Genomic DNA, 16262 nt, shown 5'->3' with positions numbered 1-16262 from the left:
AATTACCCTACACCCAATAGCCTTTCCCTGTCCCTTACAATATGTCTAGTAGATGTTATCAATTTCCTGAAATTCTGAGTTATTAAAAAGTAGTTCCCATTCAGTTTAAAACATGAATCTGTGTAAAACTCCCCTCTTCCCAATACAGGCCTGACCCACGCATCCAAGGCTGGGGAAACATTCATTTTTTGCTCATCCTTCAACCCCCACAGTGGCATGAAAGAAGGGAGGCAGACGTTTCTGTGGCCCCCATGCCTGGGTTTCTGCAAGGAAGAAACCTGGCAGGAAAAGGTAAAGTCTTCCTTCCCTCACTGATACCCTGGTCAGAGCTCTTTCCCTGCTGGTTGTCTGCATCTCTGGCTAATACTGAGCAGCCCCTGTGGCAGGTCTTGACCCCCTGACTCTCCTAACAGCCCCATGAGTGTTCCCGAGAGGGCCCAGTATCCCGTCTGAATCCGAGCTGCAGCTCTGCCTGACACCTTCCAGTCCCTGAGCATCTCGTAACCAGCAGTTGGCCACTTTAGGGGGCCTGTGATCCTAGCAAGGGCGAGCGAGCATGATGGCTAAAGCTCAGCTTCTTCCTGCGGCAAGCCTCACTGCCCAGGAGATCACAAGACCTTGCTACCTCCAAAGGCAGGAGGTCAGGCTGCTGCCAGCTCCCAGTGTTTGTTTCCCCTGAGGCACTAGACCCAGGGAGAGATGAGCAAGCCAGGCACCTGGGAAGATGCCCCAGCAGGGGGATGCCAGCTTCTCCTTGTTGTAGAAACCACCCCACCCCCGTCTTTACAAGGGATTTTCTTGGCATCTCCCACTCTTGGCTTAGGTAGGTGGCACTATTGGTGCGTCACTCCCGTCTTTCCCCCTGGGTTTCCTAACTAGCCCAGAGCTGTATGCCCTGACCTCACAGTCCTCCTGCCACCTCTTCCCATTGTTCTCTGTATAGACCATGAGTTGGAAGCGGCAGGTGGCTGAAAACAGTCAGGGTCCTCAGACCCCTCAGGAGAACCTAGAAGGGAGGGGGTGGCTGCAATTTTCTGTAAGCTCTCTTCCGAAAGTGGCTACTTGAGGCTCTTGCCTTTATCTTTGTTTGGGTTTTAAGAATAACACTGAGACAATGCCTTCCTTAGTGCTTCTTATGGGTCAGTCATAATGTGAGTCTCTACTGAGTAAAATAACTGCATTTAGATTTCTTTTTGAACAGAAGAAGAATTTTGACTTGATACTACGCTTTTGCTCCCCAACTTGGGGAGAAAAAAAAAAAAAAAAAAAACCTCCAAAGAAGAGGAATTCTTTTTGTTCTCTTTGTCTTCATTGATTTGGTGCCACAACATGGAATTCAGTCTCCTGTCAAGGTCACATCCCTCGACTAGTTTGGGGGCTGCCCTTGGAGCTATTGCAGGTATAAAAAAGGTGACTGGCTCTTTGCTGGGGGTTATTTACTCTTTGTCTGAGAACTGACAGCAAGAAAGGAGAGGCAAAGAGGTCCGTTTGCAGAATTAACATATTTCTCACATGAAACTGAGGCTGTTAAGTGCAGCAACAGAGGTCTGCTGGCTTCATCTCCCCTCAGCCTCCTTCACATGATCTGATGTAACAGAACCCTCAAATAGCCCTGACAAAAACTGTTATGGGAAAGGTAGGGAAAAAACAGTCAAAACTTCCAGGCATCCACAAATATTTTTAAAAAGGAAGTTCTCTGACTCATTTGCCCTGTGATCTTTCCGTTGCTGGTCCCTGCAGTCTTCCACCAGTGCTGGTAATTAGACCTCCACCACCACGAGGAGCAATCATGTCATCTGTGTATAAACAGCAGAGAACAATGTTGAAATGTTCCCATTGTGGGAACAGCACAAACGTTTTGTGACAGAAACTCCCTCAAGCTTTGTTCTCTTCCGTCGTTTCAGTCACTACGAATGATTTACTATTTGGATGCATTTTTCAGCCAGTTAATAGCACCCCCTCATTTTTCTAAAGGCTTGTTTCTTCTAAAATTTCAGTGAATGTTTTCAGAATTGAGGAAACTTGGTATTTTATTAATGTGTTCATAACAAATAGAAATCAATAGTCATCACATAGGGATGTGGTGATACAGGAAGTGGTTCAAACAGCTTTATGAACTGATCCTGCAATCTGGTGCTTTAACCAAAGATCCCAAACCCCATTAGCTAAAGAACACTGATTGATAGTCTTGTGTACAGCTCAGGCTTAAAAACAAAATGTGGAGGGAGTCCTCGATTTCATCAGGATCTCTGTTTTCTTCCATGTAGTCGTGCCTTTCCAAGATCAGAAGTAAAATATTTTTGTGTGTGATTCAGAAAGTCAGGTATAATGTCTATTCATTGAATTCCAAAGGAACTGTAATACATTCAAATTATCAATTTTTGCTTTGACTTTTAGGAAACCTTAGAAGTCATCTAGATCAAACTTCTAGTTGAAGTGTCATGTCCTTGAACCCGTCTAATAAGAATAGAATCTTCTCAGGTATTTAGGAACTCCAGGTTAAAATACTGCTTTGTACTGAGCTCATAACTACCTCATAAATCCTTCCCGGTGGTTCTCATTTTGCTTTCCGAAGCAGTTAGCCCTGGGGTCTTTAGCTTTTACATAATTGCCCACAAAAATATTTGAAGTTAGCAATGCAGGTGATTGTTAATAATCACATTTGGCCTTCCATTTCTGTGGAAGCAAAAAAAAAAAAAGTATAATCTATCTATAAAGGGAAATAAAATAGAAACCCTCTGGCTAGCAGATATTTAAAATGCATTTCATTTAAAAATACATACAGAATTTGAAAACACCAGGATCCCAAGTTTATAGACTTGGAAACCTTTATAGGGTAGATGGAAGAGGTCTCCACTCATTGCTAGAATTTCTCAGGACTATGACTGATGGAAGGCATCCAGGCACCGGGCTGGGATCCCAACCCCAGAGCATTCCTCTAACGCCGGGCACGAAGGTTCCTTTCTATTACTTTCACTTCACAGATCTGATTTCGGCTTTCTGGGGCAGACCAAAGCAAGTGTGTACCCTCTGGTAGAGGACAGTTCTTAATCTTTCATGGCAGCTATTGTGATGACTGATTTTCATAACATTTTGATAAATCAAACAGGAAGAATCAGTGCCTGGCTATTTATGCCCTTAAGGTAGAGTTATACTTCTTAAAGGATTCTATCTATAGAATTCTGTATAATCCATATCTTTCTTTTTTGCAATGGGATAACTGAAACCTAGAGGGATTAGGTACTGGCTAAGATTACTGGTGGAGCTGAGCCCAGCACCTCACGTACCTGATATGGTCCATCCTTATCACCGAGCTTTCTGATGCAAGTTCACCTGAAATGTGTGTGTTCCATCAGCCATTGCAATACCCACATCTTCTCATCTCTGAGCGATGGCAAAATTTGAGCAAAACAAAACAAATGAGCTCCATTGTGAAATCTTGGGAGTAAGAAAGTGTTGTCTAAGAGCACTGCCTATAGGGCCTGAGTCCCAGTTCTGGTCTCTCCATGAACTAGCTTTAGTCAACCAGCCTTTTGGGGCCTTAGTTTTCTTATGTAGGTTTTGGTTTTGTGCTGGATTCTGTGACTGCATCCCGGCTCAGTAGGAAAAAGCCTCACGAATGTGGGAGGGGAGAATATTTCCATGTGTACCTAGCATTTTTTCTCAGTGGATAATATCAATTGTAAGTTTCCCACCAGCTCTAAAATCAGTGAGTGCATCCTATTTTTTTCATATCTGATACATTCTTTTTTCAGTGTGGAGGCAGTAAACATTATCACCTCCCCAGTTATGCCTCAATCTTATCCGAGTTCTCCAGAGAGGTTTATTTATGAAAGACCTCAAAGGGGCAGGGAGGATATAAACACCAAATTGAGAATAAAGCAATAACCTAGAACAGACTTTAAAATACACTCTATAATTAATTCAACCGGTTAGTCCTCATCTGGGTTATTAAATTTTTTTGGCTATGCCTGTGGCATGCAGAAGTTCCCAGGCCGGGGATCAAACCGACGCCAGAGCAGCTACCCAAGCCACTGCAGTGATGCTGCTGGATTCTCAACCCACTGAGCCACCAGGAAAGTCACAGTGTTTGTAATTTAAATGTAACAAAATTAAAAACGAAAACTTTGGTAATAATGTTAAATAACTACTGCTAGTTTTCCCTAAATAATTATGGCCTATCAAGTCTAATATGCTTTTATTTATTTGAGTTTTACTGTGAAAATTTTCAAACACATCTATCAGCAATATATCACAATTGATACTTGATTATGTTTATTTTTAAGCGCCCCTATTTCCATTGTCCAACATCAATCTCTCATAATTTTTGCTACTTTAACATTGAGTTGTATCACTCCTTTATTTATTTATTTATTTATTTATTTAATTTATGTCTTTTTGCCATTTCTTGGGCCGCTCCCGCAGCATATGGAGGTTCCCAGGCTAGGGGTCCAATCGGAGCTGTAGCTGCCGGCGTACACCACAGCTCACGGCAATGCCGGATCCTCAACCCACTGAGCAAGGCCAGGGATCAAGGCCAGCAACTTCATCGTTCCTAGTCAGATTCACTCAATTTTATTTTATTTTTTTCTAGGGTACAGACTCATAAAATGTTGACAAACACATACAATCATGACAAACCACCACAAATCAGATGTAAGACAGAGGCTGGCAAACTATGGCCCAGAAGGCCAGGTCTCGCCCTTCGACAGGTTTTATAAATAGTTTCATTTAAAAAAAGCCACACTCGTTCATTCATTGCAAAGCCTAAATTATTTATTTTTTGGCCCTTTACAAAAATATGTATGATAGTAGTTGTAGATTTTTACGTGTCCTTTATCAAATCATTTTCCTTCTAGTCATACTTTGCTGAAAGTTTTGATCATGAATGCATGTTGAATTTGGGCAAGTTAATTTTTTTCCCCAGTAATCTATTGATGGGATAAATTACATTGATTGATTTTTTTTTTTTTTTTGTCTTTTTGCCATTTCTTGGGCCACTCCCGCGGCATATGGAGGTTCCTGGGCTAGGGGTCGAATCGGAGCTGCAGCTGCCAGCCTACACCAGAGCCACAGCAACGCAGGATCCGAGCAGCGTCTGCGACCTACACCACAGCTCACGGCAATGCCGGAACCTTGACCCACTGAGCAAGGGCAGGGATCGAACCCTCCACCTCATGGTTCCTAGTCGGATTCGGTAACCACTGCGCCACGACGGGAACTCCAACACTGATTGATTTTTAAATGATGAAACAACCTTGTGTTTCTGGGGAAACAGCATTTGGCCGTGATTTATTATCAATTTTATGTATATTACTATATTTAATTTACTAATGTTGAAGGTGTTTGTGCATAGGCATGAAGGTTGTTAATGTGCAGTTTTCTTTGTATTATTTTTGTTGACTTTTAATCAGAATAATAGATGCTTGTTAAACATCTCTTTTTCCTGTAATTTTGTAAGTGTTTGATAACACTGGCATTATTTATTCCTCAGAGGTTTGGCAGAATCACCATGAAGGAACTGAACCTGCTTTTTCCTTTGTTGGAAGGTTTTTTGCAATGAACTCATTTTCTTTAATGAATATAGGACAATTCAGGTTACTCGATGCCCTCTTATGTGGATGGGGAAGGTCATGTCTTTCAGGGAAAATGTTCAATTCATTTAAGATGTGAGATTTCTGGATATTAAGTGGTTCATTTTATTCACGTGTTATCCTGATGGTGTCCGTCAGATCTCTCTTCATGTCCCTACTTCCATTTCTGGTATCGATCATTTACATCTTCTTCTAGTTTTTTCTTGGCCATTCTAGCTAGAGTTTTATCAATTTTATTGATCATTTCAAAGAATTAGATACTGTTTTCATTGATTTTCTCAAGTTTTATGTCTTAAAATTTATGGATTTCTGCTCTGTTTAACTTTCTTTCTTCTGCTTGCTTTGGGTTTAATTTGCTCTTTTCATAGTGTCATAGTTGAAGCTGAGATCACTGATTTGAGACCCCTATTGTTTTCTTTTCTTTTTTTATTACTTAATGAATTTTAATGCATTTATAGGTGTACAACATTCAATAAAGCATTTAGACCTATATATTCTACTCTAAGTATTGCATTAACTGCATCACAGAATTTCTAGTTGTGTCTTCATTTTTATTAATTTCAATTTTTCTTTGTTGTGTTTTGCTTTTTAGGGCCACACCTGTGGCATATGGAGATTCGGAGGTTCCCAGACTAGGGGTCTAATCAGAGCTATAGCTGCCGGCCTACACCACAGCCATAGCAACGCCAGATATGAGCTGCATCTGTGACCTACACCACACCTCATGGCAACGCCAGATCCTTAACCCACCGAGTGAGGCCAGGGATTAAACCTGCAACCTTATGATTCCTAGTCGAATTCGCTTCCTCTGAGCCATGACAGGAAATCCTGAAAATATTTTCTAATTATTCTGTAATCCCCCCCCCCCGCCTTTGACCAAGAGTTATTAGAAGCATATTATTTAATTGCAAACTATTTGGGCATTTTTGAGATACATTTTATTATTGATTTGTTGCTTACTATGTTGTCATAGAACACATTTTGTGTAATTTCAACATGTATAAATATGTTGAAGTTTGGTGTATAGACCGCAATAGAGTCTATCTTGGTGAGTGTTTCATGTGCGCTTGAAAAAAATGTCTATTCTACTGTTGTCAGATTGTTGATAGTGTCGTTCAGAACTTCTCTATTCTTACTAAACTTCTGCCTACTGGTTCTTTCCCTTACAGAGAGTAATAGTAAAGTCACTAACTATAATTGTACCTCTCTACTTATATTTCAATACTGTGGCATCTTGCATTATCAGGTTATTTTGTAAGCTGTGTTCATATTAGGACTGTTCTATCTTCTCATTAACTTTTTATCCTTGTGTTGTATCCCTGTACATACCTTCTGCAATATATTCAGTCCTGTATTGATAGAACCATCTGAGCTTTTAATTAGTATTTCATGCTATCATTATTATTCATGTACTTTTAACATATTGATGGATTGTAACATAGTCGTGTTTTGCATTTTATCCCATGTGGCCATCTCTGTCTTTTAATTAGTGTGTTTAGACCATACCTTTCACTCAATATAAATATTATTATTATTTTTTTTTTTTTGCCTTTTTAGGGCCACACCCACAGCATATGGAGGTTCCCAAGCTAGGGGTCTAATCAGAGCTGTTGCTGCTGGCCTACATAATAGCCACAGCAGCACCAGATCTGAGCTGCATCTGTGACTTATACCAACCTCACGGCAGTGCCGGATCCTTAGCCCACTGAGCGGGGCCAGGAATCGAACCTGTGTCCTCATGGATACTAGCTGGGTTCATTAACCACTGAGCCATTACAGGAACTCCTCAATATAATTATTGAAGCAGATTTTAAATCTACCCCACCATTTTTGCTACTTGCCCCATCTGTTGTATTTTCCCCTTTTATTTCTACCTGATCTTTGAAAAATGTTTTATAACTCCATGTTTACTTACATTTCTGGCTCTTTATTTATACATAAAAATATTTTGGGAGAATGCCATAGGATTTATAATATAAAATTTAATTTATCACAGTCTAACTTCAAATAATATTATTTTGCTTTACATGTAGTTTAAAAACCTTATGATAGTGGATTTCTAAATCCTCTCTCATCTTCTGTGCTAATGTCATACATTTTACTTTTAAATATGTTATCTATGTTATAAACCACAGTGCAGTGCTACTATTTTTGCTTTAGGCAGTCAATTATCTGTTAGAGCAATATGAAAAAAATTTACATTTATTTTCATTTTAACTATTTCCAAATAGAGATCTTCATTTCTTTTTATACACCTAAATTTGTTTCATATCATATATGTTCTGCCTAAAAAATATCCCTTTAGCATTTCCTATAGCAGAGATCAGTGTATGAATTTTTGCTTGTCACAAAAAAGTTTTTTGTTCATCTTTATTTATTAGAGGTATTTGTGCTCTGTATAGAATTCTAGATTGACTTTGTTTTCCCCTTTTGGCAGTTGACTGATGCCACTCTATCTTGCATGGTTTCAGACAGTTTGCTTATGTCTTATATTTCTTCCTTTGTATGCAATGTGTCTTTTATTTCCATCCCACCTCCTACCCCTGATATTTTTAGTATTTTTTTTTGGACAGTTTTAATGTATCATGGTGTGCGTGTGTGTGTGTATTTTGTGAGCAGTAAGTGTATAGCATTTATGCTTGAAAATGGACATGCCTCTTCTGCTAGAACATTAGTGCAGAAATCTGAGGCAATATAATCATGAGCTGAGCTGGGTTTGAGTTTCATGGTTGCTGCAGTCAGCTGCAGCCTCATACACTTCTGCTTAGAGTGGTGTTAGGGATTGCAAGCCTTTGTTGCCCCTAAACTCACCCACTGAAATCCTAACCCACAATATGATGGTTTGGGAGGTGGAGATTGTGGGAGGCAACTGGGTCCTAAAGATGGAGCCCCCAGGAATGGGATTAGTGCCCGTACAAGAAAAGACCAGAGGGCTAGCTCACCCTCTTCCTGCCAAGTGAGGATACAAAGAAAGGTTGGCAGTCTGCAACATGAAAGAGGGCTCTCACCAGAGCCTGACCCTCCCACCCTGATCTTACAGTTGTAGCCTCCAGGACTACAAGTCAATTTCTTTTTATAAAATAGTCTATCTATGATGCTTTGTTATAGCAGCCTGAACAGACTAAGACAAGTGGGAAAGAGGGTTATTCTCAGAATTCCTGCTCCACGCACATCTTTTGGCTTCCCTGTGTACCTGTGCCTCAGAGGGGGGTCATTGTCCACGTGTTTGCTACTCCTCTAGGGGTTGTCAGCTTCTGCTACTTCCTGGGCATTTGTCAGGCTGGTGATATGGGGCAGGAAGATTGTCTCTTGTTCCCAGTCTAGGGTCAGACTTAGATGAACCCATGCCTGGGCATCACAGATGGAGCTTCTCGATGATCCAAACCTTCCTTCTCATGGCAGTAAAACTTCAGGTCATGTGAGGGAAGAATGTCCTGGCCTTCCAACTGCAGTAGGAAATGTCTAAAGATACTGGTTTAAAATCTAGGCCCGGGTTTGGTTTTTGCTACTCCCATAAAGCTAACATGTTTTGCTCTTAGGGGAGAGGAGCCTGGGTGGGGCTTTGTGCCTTCCTCCCAGAACCATCTCTTGAGTAGTGGCGGGATCTGTGGCAAAGAGCTTGCAAGTGAGTGGACAACCCCCTGCCCCCGCCCCCGGTGTCTGCACCCCTGAGGGTTCTCCTCTCACATGGGCTCACACTCAGCCTTTAGACGTTTGTTTAAGGAGGTTTTCTTTTTCTTTTTTTATATTGTCTTTTTGCCTTTTCTAGGGCCCCTTCCTGTGGCATATGGAGGTTCCCAGGCTAGGGGTCCAATCGGAGCTGTAGCCACCAGCCTACACCAGAGCCAGAGCAACGTGGGATCCGAGCCGAGGTGGCAACCTACACCACAACTCATGGCAATGCCAGATCCTTAACCCACTGAGCAAGGCCAGGGATCGAACCCACAACCTCATGGTTCCTAGTCGGATTCGTTAACCACTGCGCCACAACGGAAACCCCAAGGAGGTTTTCTGAAATCATCTTTCTTTCCTGGGTGATGCCAGTGTCTCAGACCCTGCACTCTGCCACAAGGCAGCTAAGGGTCACATGTGGCTCTCTTTGCAGGAACCTGCTTCTCTTCAACATACAGGCTCCTCCTTGGTGTCTCATCTCTCTGACAGACTCATGGAAAGTTAGGATTCCATAGCTCTATAGTTTTTTCCATAGATTCCACGGCTTTATAGTTTTTTCTTGTACACAGTGTAGAACTGATGTGAAACTCTGCACTATGCACGTTTGATGTTTTAGACTATCATCATCTTAAAAGATTCTTGCAGTATGCTTGCTTTAATGTGTTTTTAAAATCATATTTATCCTTTTAGTATGTCCAGATTCTAGATTAAAATATCTTTATGTCTCACAATCAGGCTCTAAAAATAGATTTATAAAATTTTAATGAGATTATGGAAATAGAATAATGATAGACAGTGATATTTTATAAGTACTTTCCAAAATTAAAAAAATATATATTTCCCATTAAAGACATGACCATAATAAAGGAAAGGGATTTTTATTTTCTTTGGATGGAGCTTTAAAGCTATTGCTAGATATAGGGTATTTAATTGAAGTATGTTACAACCATCTTCTGTCCAAAACTGAAATCCTCTCTCTGAAGGTACTAATTTCTTACAGAAACACAATGAAGTACCCTGCCTAATGTTTTTAAGCCAGTAATGGTCACTAGATACACTGTTTTTTCATGAATCTTTGACTCATTTTGACTTGTGAGGAAAAATGTCTTCAAGTACCTGTTTACAAATAAATGTTTCCATGAGATATTTTCCATGGAAAATATATAGGTATGATACTTTTATATTTTCCATGAGAAAAATATATAGGTAAGAGGAATTCCAGTTTGATTCAAAATTTTACATTCTTATGAATTTATCAAGTAGATAAAGTGAAACTGCTCCAAGAGAATTCTCTACAAATTAGCTGTGTCCTGAAAGTTTCAAACTCTGACTGGGACTCATTTTTTACCACCTCTAAAAATATATGTTGTATTTAGTGTAACTATACAGTCTCTTGCAGCTCCAAGTTTCTGTAATTCCTAGTTGTATATCTCTGTTTAGTGATTTAATTGAAAAATCACACTTATTTGAATCTTTCTATAATTGCAGGTTTTATATGGGGAGAAATTAAACAAATGTGGGATGGTGGACTTCAAGATTACATCCATGATTGGTGGAATCTAATGGATTTTGTGATGAACTCCTTATATTTAGCAACAATCTCCTTGAAAATCGTTGCATTTGTAAAGGTAACTATTGTTTATATTATTGGTAAAGCGTAAGCTCTGAAAAGTATTGATATACTGCCCATTGCTATTACTTTTATTAATCATGTTACCTACAGTGTTATCTGTATGTGAAATTCATCATCTCATGATTTTATTGATAGGAATAAAATGCATAGATAATACCCAGTTTATAGTCCTAAAACCAATTTTGATAAACATTTAGAAGCTGTCACACAATTTTCCTGCATCTAAATTGAATGATGGCTCAAAATGATTCACCATAGCAGCTCTAGTTTCTACTCCTTTCCATTTCTAATGAAATTCTACCTCACTGTTCAAATTTCGACAACCAAAATCTATTTTTATCAGTTATAACTAACCGATAAAATTACATAGACAGATCAAAATATTACTCTCTCAAAGCAGTGAAATTATTATTTCAGTTTAAACTAACATAGTTGGATATAATTAGAGCAGAATATAATTTCTCCTCATCCCATTCAACATGACATTGCCTGAAATCTCACACACCCATTACTCCCCCGCATCTGGTACAACATCAGTCTTATCTCAAACCACATAATTTACATAAAACATTTTTGTTCTGCAATGACAACTGGGATTATTTTGTACTTTAGGGGGTGTTTTTCAAACCAAAGTATTATCGTCTCCTCCTTCCTGCCTTTCTTTGTCCCTCTTTTATCTTCCTTTTTAAAAACTTTGTGTCAGAATGATTAGCGAATTAGTAAAACCTAAAGTGTGTTTAATTGGACTTTCCATGAATAATTCATGCAGTCTAATGATCTGAACTAGAAAATGCTAACATGTAAGCGAACCTTGTTCATTTAGTCTTGTTCTTTAAATGGCCCGAGCCTGCTCCTATAATGTACAGCTTTAACAGGGTTTAAATTGCCCAGTTGTTTCCCAAGTTGCTTAATTAAAATGTTTCTAGCACTCATCAAAACATTAAAAAAAAGAATCAATTTTTACCAGTTTCATGGAAAACAAGCTGTGTGTTAAGAATAGAAACACAATTTGATAATTTTTCCCACCTGCCTTAAGGTGAATGGCCTTTGGACCTTAGTAAGATGATGGGAGGTACTGTGTTGAGGAGTGAGTGAGGAGCAAGGAGGTTTTGCAATCTGTGTAGAAGATGGACAGTCTCTTTTTTTTGAAGTGCATATCTTTCCAATTCTTCTTTCCTCTGTAACGATTGTTATGTATATCTATAAGGTCGTTTTGGACATTTCCCTGCTAAAAAGTTATGTATCTGGTTTTTGTAGCCCCAGGCAGTTATAAAATTCTGCTTTGTATGACTATAACAGTTCTCAAACTATTAGAAGCTAAGAATCACCCGGAGAGCTTGCTAAAATACAGATTCCTTTTCTCCAGTCACAGAAATCAGTAGTATTAGGGAGGGGACCCAGATTTGCATTTCTTGCAAATTCATCGGGTGATATTGATGTCACTGGTCTCAGGAAGACACTTTGAATAGCCCAAGGCTGTAAAATTCTATTCAGCTACTCAAAGAAGTATGGGGCTGATTCCAAAAGGAACCTGTCATACAATATTTATACTAAGAAACAATATCTTCATAAATTTCATTTATAAAGTGTTACTTATAGTACACATATAATTTTATATACAAGTACTCTGATTTAAAAACTGGGTACAGTTACATAAATTAATGGATATTTATGTATTTTTTGCATCAATGGGTTTAGATACTGGATTTGAATTTTCTTAAAATGTTGGAAGTTCTTCATGTGCAACATCTATCTTAATATTAAAATATAAGCATTGTTCCTTGTACTATACCAAGGGAAAAGTTATGTTAAAAATTCAGGAGTTCCCAGTGTGGGTCAGCAGATTAAGAATCTGACATTGTCTCTTGGGGGATACAGGTTCGATCCCCAGCCTCGCTCTGTGGGTTAAGGATCTGGCATTGCTGTGGTTGTGGCATAGGCCTGCAACTGCAGCTCCTTTTCACCCCCTAGCCCAGGAACTTCCATATGCTGCAGGTGCAGCTCTAAAAAGAAAAAAAAAAAAATTCAACTCACCTACCTCAAGCAATGAAGAAGAAAGGAAAGGTGGGGGAAAGGGAAATGGAAAAATATGCAGAAATTACCTCAGAATATGATGATGTAAATAACAGAAACACATAGTTTGTTTATGTGCTTTGGCCACAGGAGTTCAGCTGGGATTGTAAATTTAAGTTATGAGGTACTCCTCCTGAATGATTAGGCTGGTGACCAAAACTTGAGTTGAATGGGTAGAGTTGAACGGCATGCACTTTAGACTTGGATTTCCTGGGCTCAGTTTCCTCCCATCACTTACCCGTCACGTGAACTTGGATCTGTTTCTTCACCTCTGAGTGCCTCACACAGAATAAGGAGAGTACCAATTTCTGCCTTGTGCTCTTAGTATAAAAAGTAAATGAAGTGACATATTTAAAGTCCCCGTGACAGAGTAAGCACGCATGAGCTTTTCTCCTTTCTCTTCCACTCCTGTTTCCTCCTGCTTTGTGCTACGCGTCCTCTGGATTTGCCTTTTATGTCTTTTTTTGTGTGTGTGCTTTTTCATTTGCTTTATTTTAGTCGAAAAAGAGTCTGAGCTCTGGATCCACACTGGCTTTTACCACGTGCAACCTGTCTACTTTGGGGCAAGTTTTTTTATGTGAGCCTCTTATCCCTTAAATGATGGTAACAGTCCGAGGAGCATTTGCTTTGGGAGTCTGTGAAGTTGCTGATTTGCTGACTTCTTTTGTTCCACCATTGAATTTTTCATGCTAATTTTTAATAACTTACAACTTCCTGGAATTCCTTTGTGGTGCAGCGGGTTAAGGATCCAGTATTGTCACTGGGGTGGCTTGGGTTGCTGCTGTGGCAATAGTTTGATCCCTGGCCTGGGAACTTCCACATGCAGCTGGCATGGCCAAAAAAGAAAAACAAAACAAAACAAAAAACAAAACTTAACTTCCTATTTCAGGAGAAGGTGCTTTATTCATGTACAAAAATAGATTACTATAAATAAGGCAAACAGTCATGATGTGAATCAAGTAATAAGAATTTATGAAAAAAAAAAGAATTTATGAGGTCACACAAAGAAACAGCTTCCCATCTCTTTGTTGAGAATGCAGAGATGCCTGAGATATAGCCCCTGCCTGTGGGCAGTTCACAGGAAGGAAAGAGAAATACACATAGAGAGCTTCCCATGTGATAAGGTCGACAATATAGGCATTGGTGGCATCAAGGAAGGAACTAAATTTTGTTGAGTGTCCTGCAATTAATTATTTAGAATGAGTGGGCATCTATCATGTTCATCTATGTGCATGAGTGTTCCAGGGAAAAAAAGACATAATGTGAAAAAGTCTGAGGGTATAAAGGAGTCAGTATTTCAGACGGATGATTCAGGAAATGGGGGCAGGGAGAGGATGGGAAGGATTTTCTAAATTGTGCTATAGAATTTGGACTCTATAAACAAAGAGGAACCATTAATGAGGTTTAAACAGAGAATGAGTCAAAAGATGATGAATGTCTGAAGTAGAGCAGCAGACATAGGAGAAGCTAAGAGAAAGTTATTTTTTTTAATTAGGTGGTAAGAGGAAGTTCCCATTGTTCAGCTGGTTATGAGCCTAAGATCCATAACGATGCAGGTTCGATCCCTGGCCTCACTCAGTGGGTCAAGGATCCAGTGTTGCCAAGAGCTGTGGTGGAGGTTGCAGATGCAGCTTGGATCCTGTGTTGCTGTGGCTGTGGTGTAGGCCAGCAGCTGCAGCTCTGATTCAACCCCTGACCTGGGAACTTCCATATGCAGCAGGTGCAGCCCTAAAGAAGCAAAAATAAATAAATAAAGAAGAGGTAGGATGGGTGATTTGTTATTGTGAAGTATGAGGAAGATGGAATCATCTTGATGCTGCTCCCCAGTAAAGAATCCACTTCTCATGATGCAGGCAAGATGACCAAGAATTACAAGTGGGATCTCTGCTGGAATATCCCAGGCTCTGCCTCCTGTCTGCAGGAGCATAAATGATAGCAAAAACCTAACCCTCAGTCTTTTCGGCCACGCCATGAATCCAGACCAAAGGCCTGTCAGCCCAGGGAAGCCCTTCTGTAACCGGCCTTCCAGGGGAGCTGAAATCATAGGGAACATGAAGGGAGAGTAGATAAAATGAGAAGTTGTTTGAGAAGCGAACTTAACAGTTAAAGGGAAAGTGAGGAAGAGGATGCAAAGGATGCTGACAAGAGTCACCAGCACAGCTGGAGGCGAACATGCAAAGATGAAACAGGAGTGTCGACTTTATGAGTAACTTTTAGAAAACAGAGCCAAAGAAAACCTTAAAATTCAAGTTAATCTTTTAATTCCTAATAATAGGTGTGGAAAATACATTTAAGAATGAAGAATTACAGTTTTTCTCTACAGATTCACAGAACAGAACGGTTCGGAAGAATTTTTTAAACAGCTTTGTAAAAGAATGCCTATATTGAAAAACCTAAATTAAATGTACCTAGATGTGGATGACAGAAGAAAACGTAAAAAGAATGAAATCAAGAGATGACACCTAAATGTTTACATTTTGATTTATTCCTGAGAAGAAATAAGGTTTCTGGGTCAGAGAACAGACAAATTATTTACACAACAGTCCCAGCCTTGGTTCCCTGTGGTCCAAGCCCCCACAGCGGGACAGATGACAGCCAGAGGTACCTTTCACAGAGACGAGTTTGGACCACAGGAGAGGAACTGGGCAATTATGAATCGCAGAGCTTATCTAGGACAGCTATGCCAGCTGCTCGTCTTCCCCCTAGAGAAGGAAAGAGAAAGACCTTACCTCTTGAAAGTAAACAGATTCTCTCTGGGGAGGCAAAGGTTCCTTAGGATTATTATCCTTAGACTCCAAGCAGATGGTTCCAGGGAAGATGTTTCTAAAGCTCTCAGGAGGTCTCTATTCTTTCATTTCCAAGGCTTATTTGCCATTCAACCATCCTTTAACCCAAACAGCAGCAATATTTTTCTCAGGAAGCCGTGACCCTACATAAATACGAACATATTCACAGAGGACTGTTTCGTGACAATTACCAGAAATGCTGGGCCCTGACAGTCTTGGGTGACCACGCGGAGGCAGAAACTAGCATCTCTGGTTTGTAAAATGGAAAACCTTCCTTTTAATGATTTTGCAAGTCCCAGATGAGAGAATTCCCTGAGAAAGGTTCTAAAGTACTGTCAAGTCAATAGTAGGGCTGGAGTCTGTGACCACATGAGGCTGGATTCTACATCCAGCTGCCTCACACTGGCTGTGAAACCTACATCACGGAATAGCATCCCCGCTGCATTCAGTAACATCAAAGGACCCTTAGAGCTCGACCAGCGTGTGATCTCTGTCCACTGCTGG

General features: G+C 40.0%; 1 protein-coding gene across 25 annotated transcripts in view; it reads left to right on the top strand.

Moving 5' to 3' along the window:
• The window catches only part of TRPC4 (transient receptor potential cation channel subfamily C member 4), a 219838-nt gene that overhangs the window by 156989 nt on the left and 46587 nt on the right, over positions 1 to 16262 (top strand). For 23 of the 25 annotated variants that reach the window (XM_084981060.1, XM_084981064.1, XM_084981056.1 and 20 more), the window contains 1 exon segment: positions 10755 to 10894. In XM_084981060.1, coding sequence (XP_084837186.1) covers positions 10755 to 10894 — 140 coding nt within the window. 25 annotated transcript variants of the gene reach the window in all.

The sequence above is a fragment of the Sus scrofa genome, chromosome 11, assembly GCF_054392235.1.
Source record: "Sus scrofa isolate SSC_HxYL_T2T_F1_AM1 chromosome 11, Sscrofa_HxYL_maternal_Yorkshire_Landrace_v2.0, whole genome shotgun sequence".
In the NCBI taxonomy this organism is placed as follows: Eukaryota; Metazoa; Chordata; class Mammalia; order Artiodactyla; family Suidae; genus Sus; species Sus scrofa.
Note: the sequence above shows the minus strand (reverse complement) of the source record. Positions and strands in the feature narration are given on the sequence as shown.